The sequence below is a fragment of the Triplophysa dalaica genome, chromosome 16 (genome assembly GCF_015846415.1).
Source record: "Triplophysa dalaica isolate WHDGS20190420 chromosome 16, ASM1584641v1, whole genome shotgun sequence".
Taxonomy (NCBI): domain Eukaryota; kingdom Metazoa; phylum Chordata; class Actinopteri; order Cypriniformes; family Nemacheilidae; genus Triplophysa; species Triplophysa dalaica.
This window is the reverse complement of record NC_079557.1, coordinates 12,038,792-12,052,478: the sequence shown is the minus strand read 5'-3', so window position 1 is coordinate 12,052,478 and position 13,687 is coordinate 12,038,792. Positions and strand designations below refer to the sequence as shown.

General features: G+C 38.4%; 3 protein-coding genes across 8 annotated transcripts in view; all 3 read right to left on the bottom strand.

Moving 5' to 3' along the window:
• Positions 1 to 105: 105 nt before the first annotated feature.
• Positions 106 to 1,677, bottom strand: zgc:92907 (uncharacterized protein LOC436733 homolog). The gene is made up of 4 exons (XM_056769340.1): positions 1,519 to 1,677; positions 1,196 to 1,358; positions 680 to 818; positions 106 to 458 (listed from the first exon to the last, which is right to left on the bottom strand). Exons 1-4 carry the CDS (start codon positions 1,597 to 1,599, stop codon positions 347 to 349), a joined length of 495 nt encoding a protein of 164 aa, XP_056625318.1. The 5' UTR covers positions 1,600 to 1,677; the 3' UTR covers positions 106 to 346.
• A 1,153-nt stretch (positions 1,678 to 2,830) lies between these two features.
• Positions 2,831 to 5,726, bottom strand: rap2c (RAP2C, member of RAS oncogene family). Its single transcript, XM_056769341.1, has 3 exons — positions 4,824 to 5,726; positions 4,253 to 4,557; positions 2,831 to 3,477 (listed from the first exon to the last, which is right to left on the bottom strand). The coding sequence occupies exons 1-2, from the start codon at positions 5,094 to 5,096 to the stop codon at positions 4,279 to 4,281; spliced, it is 552 nt and encodes a 183-aa protein (XP_056625319.1). The 5' UTR covers positions 5,097 to 5,726; the 3' UTR covers positions 2,831 to 3,477; positions 4,253 to 4,278.
• A 571-nt stretch (positions 5,727 to 6,297) lies between these two features.
• mbnl3 (muscleblind-like splicing regulator 3) overlaps positions 6,298 to 13,687 on the bottom strand; it is a 38,267-nt gene continuing 30,877 nt past the window's right edge. For 5 of the 6 annotated variants that reach the window (XM_056769968.1, XM_056769967.1, XM_056769969.1 and 2 more), the window contains one exon: positions 6,298 to 12,668. In XM_056769968.1, coding sequence (XP_056625946.1) covers positions 12,651 to 12,668 — 18 coding nt within the window. In that variant the 3' untranslated portion in view covers positions 6,298 to 12,650. Of the gene's footprint in view, positions 12,672 to 13,687 lie in introns of all 6 variants that reach the window. The other variant, XM_056769970.1, reaches the window with a different exon arrangement.

Genomic DNA, 13,687 nt, shown 5'->3' with positions numbered 1-13,687 from the left:
TTCACTTCAGCATGTTTCCTTGACAACTTCCGGTCCTGATTATAAATTGACAAGCAATATGACCGTTTGGATTAGTGCTAAATGTGTCACAAACTCAAAAGAAAATCTTTCAAACATGTAAATAATTTTATTGAGTAACAAATGTGATTTTTATTATTTTATTACATAATGTCTCAAAAAAGAGGCCACCCTACATAACACAGATGCATACGATTCTGGCTGAGCATACAGACCATCACCACACCTCAAAGTATCGACAACAACTTTTCACATTCGAGAGTAAATGACATGTATTCCCACTAATGTAATGTAATCCTTGTGTCTGAATCACAGCTGATCACAGTCCTCAGACCAGTCCGATGGCTTTATCTAGAAAAAGTGCGAAGTTTTGAGGTTCACCGGGCGTGTAGGTTGTCAATAAAGAGAAGTCCATATCTTTCAAAGTCTGAGAAAGGGTGCTGCAATAAAAAAACAGAAAAATTATAAAACGACACTGTGTAGACTTAGAGGCACATTACGAAAAAACAAATGACAACATTAGAATCCATCCCGTGAAAAATCAATAACAGATTTAAGAATAGCCATTTATAAGGGCTCTAAAATTGAGGGATCACGATTATTAATATCATGTTAACTACTAGTTTTAATATTGTACGGTAATCGAGTTTAAGAAACAAACCTGCAGGTACAGTAAATAAGATGTGAATCCGCTTGCAGCTGCTTTGCAAGCTCCACCTGGTGATTGTCCATTAATTTGTCATTGACCACCACCAGAAGAGGTTTATTAGCTCCAAGGGCTTCCAAACAGCTTCCTGCTCCTAATGGAGATAAAACAGCACAGTATAGTTATACTGTATGTTTCTGTAAAGCGTTGTGTTAAAGCATTTTGTATAGGTTGTGGGTTCAACACGTACTGATAAAAAGCATACATTAAATTCAATGTAAACATGTTTGCAAAAGCATAAACGTAAATGTACTCTGTGGCCAGGTCTATTTACAATTATATTTACAATTGGATCATCCTTAACATGCAAATGTAATGGTCAATCACATCCAAACACATATACAACCCCATTACACTGTCTCATGAAAATTGGTGCTTAATCTCATGACTTCTCAACATTTTATTAGGGTTTCAAATAAAAAAATAAACTTAATTTGTTATGTGCAGTGAATTATGTTGTGTTTTACCCACCAGCATGACTGATTATCAGGTCTGCTTGTCTTATGTCCTCTGAGATCGAGTCTTTGAAACGAAACACTTGAAGTGTCAGACCCGAACAGATCTCTGGATCGGGCACAACTGATCCTCGGCCAACCTGAAGAACCATGTCTGTGTATCCCCGATCAATTAATGCCTTTACAGATACATATGAAAACAGACATTAAACAAAGCGAGGTTATATGCGTATGTTTAATGTATAACGCTTCACTTTTGTACTATTTAGCCTGCAAGCGATGAAACTTCATTTTACGCGTATGACACATTCGCAGATCTATTATTAACGACGCCATTACCTTCTCACATTCATTTGATGTCAGAGTGACAATCAAATCATCAAAACTTGTTGTTCCGACAGTAACAAATACAGTTTTCATCGCATTAGTGTAGAAATATACTACATTTAATGATAAAGGAAAACAGAGGCAATGAGAACCGTATAGCTTCTGTATCCTCTCCTTCATAATAAAAGTCACGGTTTACACGGTTGTATTTATCTTAAAGCTTTCTTAAGGACACCTTTTAAATACAATGCATTACCAGCATACTTATAGAAAATACGTTAGCTTTTATTTTTGCTAAATAAAACAATATTTTCGTTGTTTTTTAATATTTTTTAATTTGTGACAGATCCATGTCTTTAGATGTTTTCAATAGGGGTCAAATCTGAGTCAGGGTCACTCAAGGACAGACGGAGACGTGTCTGTAAAGCACTCAGTGTTGGAGTCACATGCTTTTGACTGAGAACTGGCTGCTGTCAAGAGTGATTAAATACTGCAGATGGTTATCATTCCAGCAGCTTCTCTTAAGCCCCTGATAGCAACACAGCAAAAGGAACAGACTTGGTAAAACAACGTCTTCAATTTCACATTAAAAAGTAGTTTTTGTACGTAAATGCTGTAGTTTTTAATACAAACTTCCAGTTTATGCATTACAATTCTGGTCGCAGTGATGTCTACCTCTAATTCGGCCACAACATTTGAAACTTTGAAAGAATCTTTGTGTACAGGTAGAAATTGTGACATTGGCCACACATTTCCAAGACTTTGATTGTCCATTTACATGAGAATCTTACAATCATACAATTCTCAACAAGCATTTATTGTCACAAGACATTTCAAATCTTTTGTTTTTAATCATGGCAGAGATTGTTTGGAACTGATAATGGTTGATACGAGGCAACCAAAAGGTCATTTTCAAAAGCGTATTGTGAGCTATTGCATGCTACGACTTTGTTCTTTAGTTTGAAAATTAATTGAGAACCCAATACAATCTGTGGTGCTTTTTCAAACCTTATTCTTTTTGGTGATTTGCTAATGGACATTTTCTCATTACTAGAACATCAGTTGATGAATCGCCGGATTCATCAGTTTAGTAAATAAATTTACATGTATTGCGTTGCACACAGGGAAGCTTATACAGCCACATTATTTACGAAACTGGTAACAGACAATTACGCTTATCAACCACACGGGGGAGCCGTGAGCAAAAGTTCCAAAGTGTTGCTTTAAAACCATAATTAACGTTTGCCTGCCAAACCAACAAAACAGGCTGAATGACATGACATCCTGAAAATGAGAAATGACATGAAAGGAAGGAACAACAACACAGGTTTCAGACTGTAATTATTTAAGGCATCATCAATGCTGTACATCAGAAACAATGCATACTGCAGTCACAAAAAGCCAAAACAGCCAACGGAATATAAAAACGCAATATTACTCTATCATGGTAATTAAAGACTTTAATAAATAGGGTATTAGGAGAGAAAGCATATATACCAGTCGTTTAAAAAAAATACAGAAACCAAAGAAACATTATTGAGGTCTCAAACCTGCATAATGGCTGTAACAGCTTTATAGTTAGATATCAAACTTAATATGTTAAAAGAAAAACAGGGAAGTTTACAACGGAGCTTCTTCAGGGCTACGACAGCCCTGAGCGTCAAAACCCTTTCCCTATATAAGAAAAATAGCTATTAATAGCCCTGTCACAGATGTCCCCATTCCCAAACGTTTTCTGTGCTCCAATTTGCAGACTTGACTTGTTTCCAGGTAACCAAAAGACAACTTGAAAATATTATAAATCCCCTGTGGATTTGGAGAGACTCTGCATTGATTTACTTCTGGGTCAAGCCTTGCCAAATGTCTTTATGTATCAGAGTTCAAGGGGCTCAGTGGCACAGGTGTGGCTCATAGGGTCATAAGATCATCAATGCATTGACTGGTTTAACAGATTCCGGTGGGATTTGGTGCCTACGAAACACAAAAATTTACTGTAATGACAAGCAAAGAAATACAAATACACACAACCATAAGAATACAATACATTTTCAACACTAACTAGCTACAGCAAAAATGTACTATGTGTTTGTTTAGAATTTCAAAAAAGAATTCACCCCCAAAAAAACTCTGTCATTATTTACTTTATCATTTCAAACCTTCAAAACATCTCCTTTTGTGTTCTGCAGTAGAAAGTAATTCGGGTTTGAAATGACAATAGTTAACGATGACAGAATTTTCATTTTTGTATGAACTATTCCTTCAAAATAATGAAATTACTGTTCAAGGAAACGCGTTTACGTCAAGACACAACTGAAATGACTGGTTCTGGGTAGCCACACAATTCTCTGGATTTCCTGTTTTGCAACATCACTTTCCATTCAGGATGTTACGTTTTCCTTTAGCTTGACAAGGGTTCTCCCTGTTCTCATGTGCCTGCCTTCTAGCCCAGACAGCTCTGTCACTTTATGCTTCATCTCACTGGTATCGAGATTAAGCGGCTTCATTCTTCACTCCACATTCCTGGTGTGATCCAATGATAACAGAGCTGAGTCAGCCCAGAGCAGCTTATTTCCCCTTTCTCTATTGATACAACACTTCTGCACCACAAACTATTGCACAGATGCAGAACTGATCTAAATCTGAAATGATCATTTAAAAGAGTATGAAGACAAATGTACATTTGTGTGCTTAAGACATTTAATGCCAAACAGTCTGAATGTTGTTTCATGGCTGTGCGCTCTCATACCTGTAGTAAACGTAAGGCCAGGAAGCTCACTGCACAACACAAGCAGTGCAGCACTGCTCCTGCTTCTCGGGCAATGTGGTGTAGTTCATCTGCCTTACGATCTCAGCGAACAGCTCATCCACCATGCTCTTGCTTTTGGCAGAGGTCTCTATGAACGGGCAACCCCATTCTTGCGCAAGGGCACGGCCATCGGAGCCGGCAACCTCCCGTTCGGACTCCAGGTCCACCTTATTACCGACCAAGATGAGAGGCACCTTCTCGAAGCGTTTCACGCGAACGATCTGGTCTCGCATTGGTCTGATGTCCTGCGAAGCACAGATATCAGGGTGTGTTTATAGGAATGATTCATCAACGGTAAGCAGGGTTGGGTGTATACGAACAGCATAGATAATGCCAATTCTAACCTGTTGCATATGCCATAAACTACTACTTTCTTAAACTACAAATGGTTTTCTGTATTCCACTATTTGACAAAATGAACTCTCAAAGGATTCACAGAGCAGGTTGAATTCTATTGTAGATTTTTATATTGGCTATACTGGTATAAGCATAGACAGTTTGCAGCACTCACCTGAAACGACTGCTGGTTGACGAGGCTGTACACCAAAATGAAGCCTTGCCCATTTTTAATATACAGATCTCTCATAGAAGCAAACTGCTCGGTACCAGCAGTGTCCAGGATCTCCAGCACCGAGGGGGACGAATCCACCTCGATCTCCTTCCTGTAGAAGTCTTCGATGGTTGGGTCATATTTCTCTATGAATGTCCCGGTCACAAACTGGACCGTGAGTGCGGACTTGCCCACGCCGCCGCTGCCGAGCACAACTACCTTATACTCCTTCATTTGGTCTGATCCGAGCTCAAGCTACAGCTAACTTTATCTGCACACAACCGGCCATAAAAACACCCCAACGCCGTTTCCCAAACAGGTTCTACGATCAATGCAACACTTGTATCGGGATGTAGCAATCAAAGTCACAGACTGAACGGAGGAAGAGAGCGTTTTCTCTGGGTGAATATTGTGCTTCGACTAGCTAAATCCACAACGACCCTCCATCTGCACTCAATATCCATCAAAATCGGTTCAGTTAAGTGTTAGTAAACCACAGAGACGATACATGTCACAAGTATCATGTGAAGTCGCGTCCATGTTTAGCGTCCGTGTGAATGGAGCCCTACATGACTAGCGTTAGACGCCTGCGGGCATTCGCCGCACAATCACATATAAACAGCCCTTTTCCTGCTTTTATAACACGTCGGACGAACCGTCGAAAATAAACCGCGGGTTTAGGATTCCACCTTTGATATTATTAACTTATAAAAGCCGACTCGGATTCCAACATTCTCCTTGTTTCTTGTTCCTCTCTCTCCCGGCCCGCCTCTGCATATCGGCCCCAGACAGCAGCAGCAGCGGCGGCCCCGCAGCGGAGCTTCTCTCGCGCACACGCCTCACGCCGACCAATCAACATCCGCCGGAAATCACGTCAGTCACAATAACGCCGATAAAAGAGCATTTTAAAAGTAATTTAAATGTGCTGGGTTTAAGCCCATACATATGCCAACGCCATTTATTTTTAAATTCGCTATGAATTAATTTAAATAAGATTATTATTTTTGGGACGGACTTTCGGCGAGACTGTATTTTGATTGGTCCGAGCGGTGACTGGGAGGGGTTTAGTAAAAACATTTCAAAAATTGAGAGAAAAATAAAAATTAGTGTGTTTTAATTTTATAATATTGTATTTTTCCCCCAAAAAGTATATTCCCCACGTTAATATTAAGATCACTGCCATGTTTTCTTCTCATATTAAACATTTCAACACACGCATAATGATAAAAGGTATTACTGTAGATTTTAGACATTTAATAAAAGTACAGTCGTTTATATAATATCTGGATAGCTGGGGTCTGAAACACAGTAAATCCAATATGTGAGCAATGGCTCAACAGACAAATAGACATATTATTTAGAAGCTACAGTGCATTTTGAGGATCGTTTATTAAGTTTCTTTTTCACCACCAGATTAAAAAAACACAACCAAAAGTTGCCTTTTAAGTGCTTTATTAAAATGTCAAACAAAAAGAACAGAAGTCTTATATATTCCATACATTTATATATCGCAAAGGGATTGACAAGAAGCACAGTTCTTGAGCACATACAAGCACAATAAGCTAAATAGAAAGAGAAGCATTTCATATAAAGAGTCAAAGCATTCAGTTTTACCTTGTCCTACAGTGGGAGAGAGAGGAATCTTTAACATATGGCTTTGAAACAATGTAGACATTCTTTTAACTGTTCCACACACACAACAGCATTTACACAGGCATCAGCATTTGCCACCAAACACCTACTGACGCCTTTAAAGGGACTTAACCTCTGCATCAATGAGTGGTTTTTCATTTGGAAACTATACAACTTTGTACAACATTAATGTCAAGTTCCAGTCTCAGTGAAGTCCAAACGCTAACAATAACCACTGACTCTAGTATTCCAGTCACGGATATGAAAATGAGGTGACTGAATGTAGGGCACAGTTAGGTGGACGTCTAACCTCAATGGCTTTCTTTTAAACATCAGTTCGTTCACTTCACACACAATGTTTAGGCACAGGAAAATGGATAGCAGAAGAGGGTGTGTTTGTCTTTCCCATCAAGCACAGTGGTAAAGGAGCATCCTGCGTTTGCATTCAGACTCTGTATGCAAGTTGGGACACCGAGTTCTCAATGTAAGTGCTACCTCAGCTCTACAGTCAAAAGGCTGAGGACCATGTTCAATTGGTCCAAAGGTGCGTCTATATGCAAGAACCTACAAAGACTCAATCTCTCCCTCACTATAAGGGCAAGTGCCATGGCAACAAAATTATTGGCTTCCAAAGCAATTGTAGAGCACAGAATGTACAAGTTTTCTTTAACAGAGGGTTTTGTCTGGTGGTTTAACATCTTATTTCAAAGCAACCTTGATTTTGATACTGTGAGATATATTTGTTCTTGGTGGAAAATAATCATCAACGACTGAACCAAACCAAAGCGAAATATTCATTTTTGTATAACCTGTAGCAAAGCTTTCCAGCTAAAATCCGATCCTGAAGGCTAACGCGTGTCTGGGCAAATCAGATCTGCATTGAATGTCCCCGTGCTGTTCTCTTTTTCTTTCTGGGCAGAACGTTTTCTGCCTTTTGTGGAACTACCCAGAACAAAATCACACCATTTATTCTGAAGAGGTAAAAGAGAAACGAGATGGCCGTTCTTTGGTTTCAGGACACATTCTTCTCTGCACAGGTAGGGGAGGTAGACACATACAATATATACTGTGTATATATATATATATATATATAGGGGTATGTTTCTACGTCTCCTACACAACCACACTTCAGGATCAGATAAGAGCAGGCACAGTGCTCAGCTCAATGCGCTTCTGTAAGCTATGCAAAACTACATAGGCATATTGACATCATTTTTTCTCCCTTTGTCAGCAAGCGACATCATGCTTCATGATGAGAACGAGGGCATTAGCAAACAAAACAAAAACAATATATTCCTTGACACCCCAAAACAGCATCTCTTTGACAACCCTTATAAAGATAACTGTTTACCTGTATTCCGAACAATACAGTCATTTGATTTGAATCTGCTCTTCTACATACATATATATATTTATTCATCTATGTATATTCAAAATAAATTCTGAATATTTTGACTCAGTTATGTACATAAGTGCAAACAAGGTGAATAACACATTCGTACACCAACGGGGTGACTCGAGTCACCAGTTCCCAGCACAGCTGGGTGCAGTCTGGGTGGGCCAGAGGGGGACAGAACTCGATTCTGGGGGCTCCATAGGCTCACTATGGCTGATACCGTCCTTTGTTTGTGACATCATGGGTTGCGTTATTAAAAAAAGCTGACACTTTAAAATCTTTTTTTGGGACACACCGTTGCCAGTGCATTACTAGCCCTCTACAATGCGACGGTGCTTTTAAATGACATGAATTTAACCAAATGTGAGTCTCCAAAGTCTTTTTTTCTCCCAATTGATCCATCAGATTGGTTGAAAAGCTCAAATGCTGTTTACACAAAAGACAGTCACCCATCAAAAAGTTATCATTAACACCAATAGAAAAATGATAATCGTTATAACAGAAATAACGTATGATGTCTCCAAAGGGCCTTTGGATATTTGTATCTCACAAGTCTGTATATATGTATATATATTTTTCTTTTTTACAAAATAGTCAATCATCTGTTTTTCCAAGACAATTAAAGAACACATTCCCTTTCTGAATAAGTTAACGTTGTACATTATTTCACTTGAAGTGTGAATTCACAATTAAGATATACAAAGGTAGCCATGTTGTAGTTTTGTTGCCATAGCAACAAGAACTTACTATCATAGGTAACAATGAATCTATCATTGTAATACATACAAACGTGTATATAGATATAGAGACATATAGATTAAGTATTTTTTTTTTAAATCTTAAACCACTAACTGCACAAACTATGATGTAGACTATTCAGATTATTATTCTAATTTCATGCGATGAGACTTGTGCAATGTAATGTAAGTAACCAAGTAAGGATAATAATGATCAAACTGAAACTAAACAGTCTAACACTGTGTCTCAAAACACACCAAAACATGACTGAATTCAATGAGGATATAGTTAAAACAGGTTCCATTAATGAAAAACTATAATAATGATGCATTTGTAATACATACACATAGATTATTCTAGCTAACTACATTATGCAGGTATGCACACTTCTTAAAAAGTGAGTTCTTAAAATGCTAAAGCCCCCGATGAGGCACGTTGTTTTTTCTTTATCAAGTATTTAGTTGATTCCAGCTGGATTGCAGTTGGAGAAGGCATAATTCTTTATATGAGAGAGAGAGAGAGAGAGAGAGAGAGAGATACAGACAGAGAGAAAGAGGTTCTACACCTTGGCTGGGCAATGGAACTTAATTACAAAACACAATCCGACACATTGATAAACAATTTTCTCCTAAATAAAACAAGAAATATTTGCCCCAGGATTTCCTAAAAGAATCTTACAACACATGAACATTGTACAGAGATGTATACAATACACATATTTCACTTATAACACAATATAGTATCATCTTTCTCTGATTTCATATTGACCACCAAGATAAACAATCGTTCGTGTTTTATACCACCATTGTATGATGTAATAGATTTTGTGTTTGGCCTAGATACAATTGTGTGTGCTAACCGCCACTAAATTAGCTGAATAGAAGACCATGATGTTTTAAGATCAGGTTATCGCAAAATAAGCATCTTTAGAGCTCTCTCCTGGGGCTATGCTGCTGTAACAGTGAAACAACACTGCCGTCCCAAAGGAGACGACGGTTAAGAGAAGGGTCTTTCATAGGTGATGATAAATTACATTTTTTGTTTTTGTTTTATACATCAACAGTGGATGGCATTGGTCGGCTTTCGCTTCCTTGATATGTTGAAAAAGGTTGACGTTTTGCTCGAGAGAAGTGGTGAGACCGGCATCCTCTCATGACATTCACCGTCTTAAATGTCACATTCATAAATGCTAGTAAAGCCCCACGAGGAGCGATAGTGTCTTTTAAATGAACCTTTGGCTGATGAGGGCCTTTGGAAAGTACCCAGGTCTAAAAATAATAAATTTCCTTTCCTTTTCTCTAACTGTAACGTGTCTGCCCGAGTGTCATGGCTTTCAGCTCACAGTCCACACCAGAACACTTTTCCAATAATGGACGGTCACCTTCGCCCTTGCATTTTAGAGTCTGCCGACTTTTGAAAGTAAGGACACAATCAGTGATTTACACCTGTTCGAAACTCCAAACTGACACGTTTCATAAGCACAAACAAACACGGTAATTGAAATAGTTTAAGTTCAATCAGCCATCATCCTATAAGTCAAAAAGGGCAAAACTTTTGGGTTGCAGGCCTTGGTGTACAGTCAGTCTGACATCACAGTTTTGACGTTTCGTCTGATCCATGTTTCGACTATTAATAATGAATAACAGCGGAAATATCTTGGTTGGCGAGGATTGGAACTCTATTTGCGTGCGCACACAGCATTCACTGACGCACTAATAAAAACATCTGCTAAAAATTATCCAGATGTCAATTTCCCATCTAATGAAAGGAAGCAATAACTGAGACGTTTCAAAACAAAGCATGAAATAATAGCTTGCTCGAATGGGTTTGAATCTGTTGCCTTGGAGGACACATTTGCTTTTGCGGGAGAATGATATTGCGGTTCAGATCCATCTGGCGTGTGACCTTGGTGCGTCAAAGCCTCATCAAACAGTCTGAAAGCTCTCGTGATTGGCACAGACTGACCTCTGTCAGGGGGTCGAATGGCACAAAATCTGTGCACTTGACATGTCCGTGCCGACTGCCGAGTAAAAAAGCACATAATGGAAAAAATGTGGGATATTTAAATCAGCTTCCAGTCTGTGACTTTATACAGATTTTCACTTTGTAATTTAGACGATACACAAACGTGAAAAAATGTTACATGTGAGCCAGTCTGCTCATAATGCGACTTATCAAACTGTTTAAGAACATTTTGGCAAATAACTGATATTGAAAATAAAGGGCATGAAGATACGACGCTCAGGGACGAACAAGAAGTGGAGACGAACAGACTGTCACACAGCAGGTAGGGCAGGACACAGGGTTTGGCAGAGACAGTCTAGCCATCAGAAAGGGTTTGAGTTACACAAGGTAATCGAATAAATATGTGTCTCTGTCATATTTCATCTCAAAATAAACGAAGAAAAGCCAATTCGCATTTTGAACAAAGAAAAATAGATAATTTACGTGTTGTTCACCAGGAGCTAAACACACAAGAATATAGTCACATCATTTAAAATTTAAGTATGAATATACATGAATATATTCTGAAAATGTTTAGTCATCCTTAAGATGTAGATTTGATAGTTTAAGAGGGAATGTGTATAACCATCATGAAAATAATAAATAATAATGAATTAATCTTAATGCTCATAAAATCAGTTTTCAGTTTCTTCAAGCAAATCAGACGGTTTCTTTTAAAATTGAGGTGAAATTTGATTTCTTCACACAACAACCAAAGCAATGTAATATACGATAACGTTCTAATATCTAAGCACAATATAAGTGTTATTCCAAGGTCATCTTTGACTAAAGGGATCCAGCTGGAATTAAAAAGTCCAGTTTAAACCAGTCCGTCACACCATCTCTCCTCACTGAGACATCTTATGCATCAGAAGACCTGCAACCAGACCTTCTGTTTAGTGTGCACCACAACGTTCAGCAAGACGTGCTGATATTATGTCTGCTTAAGGCAGTTCCATTTCAATGGATGAACCAATAATCTATGTAACTATGTGTCTCGATGTGAAGCTTGAAATGCGAGATACTTCGGTATGGATAATAACACTGATCTCACTAAAGCAGTATATGTCTACTGGACAGTGGATAATAAATAATACTCGTGTATGAGATCAGGAAACAAAAAATGAATGAAACGCTGATTGTGAAAGGCTACACGGGTATACCCTCTTAGTCTAGAATAAAATGTGGATTCAGAATTGGGAAAAAAACACACACACACTTGTAACTCAAAGTCACAAACAACTACATTTTGAAACCTTACTAAAAAGCTTAAATCAGTATCATAAACAGGTTATCTTACAAATAATTGTTAAATTATTTTCATCCTAAATTTCCAAATGTAAACATAAAACGTGCCACGTTTATTAATTAGAATTAAATGTAAAAGAAATCAAAGTACCATCACCGCTTTCTAAAATATCATAAGCGTTGCAGCTGTCAATCATTCTCGTTGCGATGGGCCCCGGGCACACAGTTATCACATTCAATGACAGAGAAACGCCTTCGACCTGCTGATGTTCTGCTTACCGTACCTTAAATAAGCAGGATCTAAAGTTCACCTCCAGAGGATTCGCTCTTTTCATCGAATTGGTTTGCATGTATTTGTATGGCTGTGAGTTATAAGAGCGCTCTGTCTCTCGATTCAGCATCCGGACGCTCCCCTTGCATCAAGATGGCATGCTTCCTTTAACAGTTGTAGGTCCGAGCTTAAGTATTGCCTGTTTCAATATCAACAAACCCCTGTTGACTTTGAATGAAGTGGGCGTGTCTGATATGGAGATGAATGTATTGCCCATTAAGGACGAACTGATTAGGCACACGTTTGTTGCATTCATTTTTCGGCTGTGTTTGGGCACATGTTGCATGAGCGATGGGCCTGATTAGGTTGTTGGTGTCTTAACTGGGATTGCGGGAGAGGCTTACTGGATTCAGCGTCATGGGTGCGGCGACCAGGAGTTTGGGAACTGGGCAGAAATGGGTCTCCATGGGAATGCACTGGAGGTCGATCGGGTCTGCGCTCAGTACCTCGGCGGTGTCTACTGGAAGACATGGACAAACACATCGAAAAGAGATAAAGAGGTGAAGCCCTTGTGGTTAAAAACCCATATAAGCAAAGACAAAGGTGAAACGGAATACAGCTGATTCTTATCTTATCTACTCAACCCGAAGTTCATTTGAAAAAAGCGAATAAGAATTACTTGCGAATGAATAAATACTGTGCAATATCTTCACGTAATATTTCGGTTATCTTATATTATATCGGGTGCAATTTCACATTTGTAATTTTGCAGGGCGGATTTTAGAGTAAAAGCAAGTGAAGCAGGAAATGAACGCCGACAACACAGGCCTGCACAGCTTTACTAGGAAATACATTTAGTCTAATATTACAATGACGCTCAAAACCATAGCTGAACACCCTGACAACTTGCAGTTTTCTTAAAAAGTCCATAATTTAACATTTACGCATTTGGTGAAAGCTACATCCAAAGTGACTTGCAATGTATTCCATGTACACATACATTATCTCAGTTGGTGTTCCCTTTATCGTGGCGATGTAACTGCTATTCTTTACTAGCTGTGCTACAGGAACAAATATGTTCAGTTAAGTATAGAGGAAGCAAATCACGTCCATTTTTAAAGTAATAAGGTTGGCTTTATCTTTATTTATTTAGTTATGGTTTGTAGCTTGTCTGTACACGGCAAAACCCAATAACTTAATCGGCAAAATGATGAACTACATATTTCCTCACATTACGTTCAAAGGTAGTTTTGTTTTGAAGTAACAAAAATAAATTCAGAGAACTGTCATCTGAAACCACACACCCATATTCTATTGACAGATAAATGCAGAGGACACGCATACATACATATGCACTCTGATATGAGCCAGTGAAACAACCTTCTCCTGTGTCAAATCCTCAAAACATGGTGAGAGAAAAAAGACAATGAAAGATTTAAAGCAACAGTTTCATACACAGATATGAAAATTCTCTCGTTATTGACTCACCTTCATTTTCTGTTGAACACAAAAGTAGCAGTTCATCCCATGAGCATG